Source organism: Typopeltis vanoorti, chromosome 14 (assembly GCF_054136105.1).
Source record: "Typopeltis vanoorti isolate ZY-2024b chromosome 14, IOZ_Tvanoo_1.0, whole genome shotgun sequence".
NCBI lineage: Eukaryota > Metazoa > Arthropoda > Arachnida > Uropygi > Thelyphonidae > Typopeltis > Typopeltis vanoorti.
The window spans coordinates 8,892,787-8,901,487 of NC_143562.1; the positions used below are offsets into that span (position 1 = coordinate 8,892,787).

Genomic DNA, 8,701 nt, shown 5'->3' on the forward strand with positions numbered 1-8,701 from the left:
ACCCAGACTAGTTTTGACCTTTATTGAGGTCTATTCAGTGGGGGCTAGGCCTAAGTGGAGATACCAGGCAGAAGCATTATTATAGTCTGACCAAGTGAAAAATAAACTTTCAACATCTTTCTCTAAATCCAGAGTAATTTAATAAAAAGGTGGCACACCATTTGGCAGCTCCTATAGGACAAGATGACCTTGCTAATGCTTCTGTCTGGTATCTCCATTTAGGCCTGGCTCCCACTGAAGAGAACTCAATAAAGTTCGAAACTAACTGGGTAGTGGCCCTTCCCTTAATGCATAACATTATACATATCTGCAAGGAGATGTGTTTTGCATTATGGGAGATACTGAGATAGGAGTGTTGGTAGCTTGCTCCACCTTTGCAAGGAGTTGCCTGGTGTTGTATCACTTTACCCCAGTCCTGAAGATACTTTCAGGTGAAAACTTTGTTTGCACACACTTGGATAAAGGATTAAACTAAATTTATGATAAATGCTTGTCTTTTAAGAACTCTCACTTGTGAAAAAATGAGTTACCAAAGAAGTCACAACAAAACAGAAAAATGAGAAAGCAATTTACCATAAGTTAATAGATAAAATACTTCAGTTTTCTTGCGAAAATAACTCATCACAATTTTTCAATAGTGTGAATTCTTGTTTGCATACCAAGATATGAAACTTGTGAAAACAAACTGCTTGATTTCACACATAAAATGTTCTCATTAATGTGAATTCTAATGTACACACTTTAACATCACAAACATGAAAATCATTTCCCTCATTTTCCCACATAAGGTTTCTCATTAGCATGAACGCTTATGTGCTTACTAAGAACTGAAACTGCTGAAAATGATTTACCACAAGTTTCACAGATAAAAGGCTTCTCATTAGTATGAGCTCTTTTGTGCACTTTAAGGTTATATGCTTGTGAAAATAGTTTCCCACAAATTTCACAAATAAATTGTTTTGCATTAGTGTGAAGTCTTGTGTGCCTACTAAGATTCGAAAGCTGGAAAAATGATTTACCACAAGTTTCACAGACAAATGCTAGCTCACTGGTGTGAATTCTTCTGTGTGATTTAAGATGGTGAGATTGAATGAATGATTTACCACAAGTTTCACAGGCAAAAGGTTTCTCATTAGTGTGAAGTCTCTTGTGCTTATTAAGAGTTGAAAGTTGTGAAAATGATTTACCACAGAATTCACATGCAAAAGGCTTTTCATTAGTATGAATTCTTGTATGCACTTTAAGATTACATGCATCTAGAAATGATTTGCCACAAATTTCACAGCTAAAAGGTTTCTCATTGGTGTGAACTCTAATATGCTTATGAAGACTTGAAAGCTGTGAAAATGATTTACCACAACTATCGCAAGAAAATGGCTTCTCATTAGTGTGAATCCTCATATGTACTTTAAGATTATAAACATGTGGAAATGATTTTCCACAAGTGTCACAGGAAAAAGGTTTCTCGTTAGTGTGAACACTTATGTGCTTATTAAGAATTGAAAGGTGTGAAAATGATTTACCACAGTTTTCACAGACAAAAGGTTTCTCTTTAGTGTGAATTCTTGTATGAGTTTTCAGATTACCAGCTTGTGAGAATGATTTGCCACATGTATCACAAACAAAAGGTTTCTCATTAGTATGAATACGTATATGTTTTGTAAGAGCTCCAATGTCTGAACATAATCTGCCACAGGTTTCACAAGTAAGGCATTTCTCATTGCTGTGAACCCTTGTATGTGTTTTAAGAAATCTATCTTTTGAAAATGATTTACCACAAATTTCACATATAAAACTTTTCTGCGACACAGAGAGTGATTCAGGATGCTTTGCAGATTCCAAATATGTCAGTGAATTTTGAGATGCTTTCCATGTGAAGCGTTTCTCATTCTGAATTAAATGTTTCATATTCTCTGAGGTCAAAACTGTATTTTCGAGTAATCCCTTTTCAAACTGTTCTTCCATATTACTTTTTCATCATGTGTAGTCTGCAGAAATAAACTGGAAATATTCAGCAGAAAAATTGGATGAGGATTAGTAGAATTTACCACAAGTAACCTATGAGATGGTTAGCTGAAAATAGGAGGGGAAAAAACATTAGTTCAATGAACATATTACATATATAAGAAAATATTAGAAAAACTTATTAAAAATAAAATATTAGCAAGACCTTTTTCACATTTCATAATATTTTATGACAATATCACAAATCTAATATTATTATGGGAGCCTCTTTTATTAAAAAAAAAAAAAAAAAAATTACAAAGAATAATACTGTAGTATAAAACATCCAATATATTTTGTCTGTCTAGTATTCACGAAATGTTGTTATCTGTTGATGTTAAAATTCTAGTTGAGGTGCACCTTCTGCAGCACAACCATTAAAAAAAACAAAACAACAAAAAAAAAAAAAACAGAAATTTTAGACACGTATATCTTTGGTTGGGAAGGCTTGAATTCATATACACTATCTATCAATAATTGTCCAGACTCCTTGTTATTTGAAGTTATGGAACATTCCAGGTTTGTTAATGACATAACAGGTGTACAGTATTTCATCATAGAAGTTGAATACAGGTTTATGGCAACATGAAATGAACTCATGTCCATATGTTCCATTGCTGCTCAACTGAAGAATCCAAAATCAATTGTTGGCGATGTGATCAAGAAATTGAAATATTTTGGTATTGCTAGTGCAGGAAAACACCAAGGGCAGCTGCCGAAAATGACTAACAGGGACAGGAGGTTGTTAAAACAGGCAGTAGACAAACACTGGCTACATTTACTGTTTACATACTATTTACTGGGTTTCCACAGAAGAGCAGCAGTGTGCAAGCTGAACTTCTCAACAACAAACAAGGTGGCTTGTCTGGCCTGGTGCAAAGAGCATGTGAACTGAACAACTGACCATTGAAAAATGGTACTCTGGAGTGATGAATCAAGCTTCACCTGTTTCCAGTCTGATGGCAGGGTATGGGTGTGGAGGGAGCCTGGTGAATGCTTGTTACCACAGTGTGTTGTACCCACAGTAAAGTTTGGTGGTGGTGGTGGAGTAATGGTGTGGAGTGCATTCAGCTCTTCCATGAAGGTAGGGTTCAAACCATGATATTCTGGACAATCAGGTGCTTGAATCAGGAATGGTATGAAGAGACGGGTGTTAAACGACTTCCCAGGCCTATGCAAAGTCATGACCTCAACCCCATCGAACACCTGTGAGATGAATTGGAGTGGGGATTGAAGTCCAGTACAGCCCATCCTCAATATGTTGCTGAACTCAGTGCTGCTTTAATAGAGGAATAGAGATAAATTCCACCTGATGTCTGCTGCATATTGGTGAAAAGCCTTCCTCAAAGGGTGCAGGAGGTGATGAAAGTCAAAGTTGGATATACCTGATATTATTGTTTACCTGCCAGTATCAATTGTAAATTGAAGTGTCTGGACAATTATTGGTAGATAGTGTAGTATGTACACAGGAAACATTTATGTGTATATATCAACTGCAAATGAGTTAGTTAGTCACAGCTTGAAAAAATAAAAATAAAAAACCCAAACAATAAAGCTTGCATCTGAAAGATATAAACGAATATGGAGAAAGAATTAACTGACCTGTGCCAGTAACTACTAATTTTAGATAAAGTCAAGTTTCTTGACTATAGTAGGTTATGTGATCTAATACATACCTTCTTACTAATTTCCAAAATGGTATAAAAATGCATTATAAAATTTATGATGTATTTTTAGTTTAGAAAACCTGTGTTAGCAGTAGACCTCCCGTGATGAGTCTGACTCCATGGAGGCCTGAGGATGATAAATATATCTCATCTTCCCACAACATACAGACTCAAATGCCCAATACAACAATTAATACACAATGTTCTTAAAGTTATCAGTGATCCCTTTGTCTGCAAACAGCATGTATTCTCTGACTGAGCTGTTTGTCTTTCAGGAATGAAAAACTAGTTATGGGGAGAGAAGGAAAAAAAATCATTATGTTGGTTACCTCATCATTGCTTGAAAAGCCTTTAATAGGTCTGTACATCCTAGGCAGGATTCAAATCCAGTTCTTTAAAACCAAAACGATTGTCCTTGTTTTTATTTAATTCATATGAGACACCTTATTGTTGTTTTAATAAATTGGCAAACATTGTTCTTGTTTCTCATTTTAGTTTCATATATGAAACGAGAAAAAACGTAACAATTCCTTGCTTCTGAATTTATGATTTTTTTTTTTTCTTTCAAACACGTAGAAAGTGCTTTATACTTTCGGTGCCATAATTTAGTAACTAAGAAACTGCAATTTTCTCTGGACTTCTGTCAAGAGATGAAAATGAATCAGAACAGCTGTCAGACGTCTCAGTGAAATTCTTAAACAAATTTAAACATTGAAACACCCACATCATAACGCTAATTACGGATATAGACCATATTGGTCTGTTCCGGTATCATTATCTATCCAATATGTATATATCACTGAAACATCTTATTCCAAAAGGCAGTCTTTTCCTATTCTGTCAACCACTTTCAAAATTTATAATTATTATTATTTGACACCTCCAGGGAGTACAAAGACTCATTGAGGGAGAATTGCAAAAGAAAACACAAAAACTGCCTGCTAGTTTTACGGAAGACTGTATTGTGCTAAAAATATTTTCTTACCAGATGTATTCTATTTCTTCACAGTAAGATACACTAAGCTGCTTCTATTATTACTTAAAAGGGCATACAACACACGCAATTCAATTTTTTCTAATTACTACATAATATCCCTAACAAACCGAAGTACTATGTCTGTTTGCGCTGTGTGCAACAAATTCCAAACTGCCACCTATTTACTGAAATCCCTGAAATTAGAGTGAATTATAAGTGATGAAAATCAAAAGGCAGAAAATCTTAAGGATGGGATATTTGTACGGACACATGCCAAATCGCTATTTAGCCAGATATTATTACTAGTTGATCCAGGGATCAGCAGCCATCGTTAATAGATATCAATGTCATAAATACTCTTATCTATAAAAAAATAAAATAAATCAAATAAACAGAATAGTAAAAATTATGTTCTATTAATAGATCCGTGGATCATTAAAATATTGTTCAGGTATGTTATTATTATTATTATTATTATTATTATTATTATTATTATTATTATTATTATTATTTAGAAGAGAATGATAACAGAACAATAATAATGATCATTAAATTAAGGATGATCATTATTTTACAACGATGACCAGTAGTATAGCTAGAGCTGTTGTCGCCCCTGGCGATCCCTGAGTTTGCCGTCCCTCTCAATAAACACCAAAAATACTACAAAAAGTCAAAACGACGTATAGGGAAATAAATTAAAACTCTATGTTTATTTTTGAAGTAAAACTTTAATTTCAACATTCTAAAATGTGTAGCTAAGTAGATGTGGCGTTTGCATACCACAGCACTTGACCGCACGAAGGAAGATTTCTTGGTTTCGAATCTAGTCAACGACCAGACGAAATATTTCTAAGCCTTTTTTCGAGCGGTTCCGGAGTTAGTCGATCTCTGGCAAGGGAAAATGGGTTATTTCTCCCGCAAACTCGGTTTTTTTGTCCCGTAAACTAAAGAAAATCGTCCGTGGAACCCACATTATTTCAGATATCAAATGCAAATGTTAGGGTTAGGGACCACGAGATGGCGGCACTTGTTGCCCCGTCTCCCTTCATTGCGTGTCGCTTAATTAGTGATAGCCTTGGGCCATCTACTTCTGAATGGGTACCAGTGGAGATTGAATTGCACACTCAGTCTCCAAAAGTTAGATAGGGATGAAACGCCTCACTTACTCCCTATATACGGGAATAAAAAGGCGTTATCTGCTGGTTTTTTTAATGTTATTTTTCTTGCTTTTCTGTTAGCAAAAAAACGTCGATGACATTGACAAAGTCTATTTCATAGTAATGTAGATAATTGTTAATCAGTTTTATTTAGAAAAACTTCTCTCACAACTAACAACACTTACAATAACTGTGAGGAAAATTCGCAGTAGTATTATAATGTTTGGGAACGAGTTCTCGAGGCTGTATTTTAGAATTAATTGCAAAAGTTCAAAAATGTTCAAAGCACCGCCCAGGGCAGACTGCTTCCTTTGTCCTTCCATAGCTACGCCTCTCACGATGACACATTTATTTACACACACACACACACACACACACACACACACATATATATATATATATATATATACATATTGTTAGGAATCACGAGATGACGGCACTTGTCTATCTCACTTTACTAGATGATTAAAATTGGTGAGAGACTAGTGAAACCTTATCAGAGGAGTATCAGAGGACATACCTACAGAAGATAGCCGCCGATCTCGTAGCGCTGGTCATGTAAAGCAGAATATAAATGCTTAAAATGCGGTGAGAGCCGCCCCACAAACACCTGCACCAAGCCAAAATCTACTCTCATCCAGCAAACTACAAAGGATATATGCGACACTCAAAAAACAGACGATCTGCCTCCTCTACTAGTCTACAAAAACCAGTAGCAGTAACTCCAGCTCCTCAACCCACCAGAGGTCGACAAAATACGACAAAGAATAAACTACCACCTCAGGCTCCAAAAAGTTACACAGGATAAAATCGACATCACGTACTCACTGTAGGGAAATAAGAGCGTTAGCGGAGTGGAAGATGGCGCTGTGCACTTTCGGTTCGGACTTTGTAAATGTGTACACAGCGACAGAAAAGATAAAGTTGCCCAAATGGCCCCAGCAGACTGCAGATGGTAGCTTATTATATGTATAAACAAATGCCAGGAACATTAGGAACAGAGGGGTTGAGTTTATTTATTCAGTGAAGGCGTTGTAGCCTAAGCTATTTGGCATTAGTAAAAGCTGGCTCTGAGAGTCACGCGTAGTAACTGAAATCAAGTATAAGAAGCAAATACTATTTCGATTTTAAAGGGTTAATCGAGTACAAATACTATACCGTCTACAATTACTAAGCTAGCTACAGAAGTAGGATTCAGTTTCTTGGGAAATGAAATGCACCCCCAAACTATCCAACCAAGATACTCTAGTGGTGTGTTTTTACTAGTAATCATTATGGGTGGCTTAAATTATCCAAATATTGATCGAGTAGCAGAGACACTCGTGATAACAATGTAGGAGAATTTACTGAGCTGTGGGAAGATCTTTCTCAAGCAGCATGAGAAAGCTGGAACTTGAAGTGGAAGAGTGTTAGATTTTAAGCCTGTCTTCACGAGAGGTCTGAGTTAATGATGTGACTGTTTTGCCGCCAGTTTGTGCGGCGAGTGATTAGATAATACTGACCTAGAAAATAGCAAAGTATGTAGATTTTTTATATATATTTTATCGCACATACGACAGAGATAAGGACCTATAGGAGATCAGATATCTAATACTTGAATTGGAAGAATATCAGCAGTGCACGGGAAGCTTTAAAAAGATGATTAAATAATGAAGTAGCTGAGTATGTTTCTTCAGTTCGCAGAACAATTACTGTGCGAGTGATAATTAAGCAAGAGATCCCAAAGAAGAAGACGATGGGGAAGGAATACTGTCAGAATGACAATATTCCTTCTTATATAGATCATTGCAATATATGACGAGCAAGCCAGAAAAATTACGGATATTGTAAGAAAAGCTAAGTCGGAAAATGAAATGAAATTGGTTATGCAGGCTAAATCATCTCAAAAAGAATTGTATCGTCACGCTTCAAGTAAAAGAATGAATGGGGGAAAACATTAATGAATGCTGACCGACCCTATCATCAGAAGCTGATTCGATTGTTCGAGAATGAACGCAGATTTTACCAAAATCTGTCACAGTATGTATGCAACATTGAGCAGTGTGCTAAGTCGTCACTGGAAAATGACTAAGAGGAGCATGACATTGAGGTTTAAATGCGGTTGCATAACAAGGTTTAGGAATTCGTTAAAAGGGCCTATCCATTTAACCGAAATGGATAGGCCCTTAACATGTTTGGATAATTTGAGTCTCATCTCAAGAAAGATTCCAATGAAATGGACCCCGTTTAGGGTCGTGCAAAAAACGGATGTGTTTAACTACCGACTTATCAGTAATTCTGGAGTAGTGGCAAAGATTTTAGAGATGTTGAAAGAACTTGCATACAGAATTGTTTGACAGGAAAGCTATATACTTTGGAATGAACGGCATAGTTTTATTAAAGGAAGGGTCATGTCCAAATATTTTGCTCACATTTTATACTAATGTTTCCATTGGAATAATAATGGGAGATCGTACCCTTCGATTGGAAAGCATCTGAGTTCGATTCTCGTCGTGACGACAGGAATCTTTATATCGTCTTTTTCAATTGAAGGTTAATTGGCCAATATGTTTTGTTTTCTTTCTTTCTTTCCTTCTGGTTCCCAACTATCGGAATTTCATCCCTTATTCAGAAAATCGGCCAAGATAATACTATTTACAGACGAAAAATACTCTTGATGATACTGATGGATGAGCAGTAAATAGTGCTTTGTGTTGATGGTAGCATTATCTTTGTGTAGTTGGAGAATTAATTACAGCGGAGACAGTGAGGTGTGTGTGTGTGTGTGTGTGAGATTGATATATAAACTATTGACTTGGAGAAGTGGGCAGCTGACAGCATCTATCCGAAAGTAATATACTTCAGGCGAATTTACCAGATTTAAATTAACAAGGGGTGTACCCCAGGTATCAGTCTTT

At 36.0% G+C, this 8,701-nt stretch overlaps 1 protein-coding gene across 1 annotated transcript; it reads right to left on the reverse strand.

Annotated features, from left to right (window-relative positions):
- Positions 1–426: 426 nt before the first annotated feature.
- Positions 427–4,791, reverse strand: LOC150099178 (uncharacterized). The gene is made up of 2 exons (XM_090404107.1): positions 4,657–4,791; positions 427–2,073 (listed from the first exon to the last, which is right to left on the reverse strand). The coding sequence occupies exon 2, from the start codon at positions 1,963–1,965 to the stop codon at positions 772–774; it is 1,194 nt and encodes a 397-aa protein (XP_090260233.1). The 5' UTR covers positions 1,966–2,073; positions 4,657–4,791; the 3' UTR covers positions 427–771.
- Positions 4,792–8,701: the final 3,910 nt, after the last annotated feature.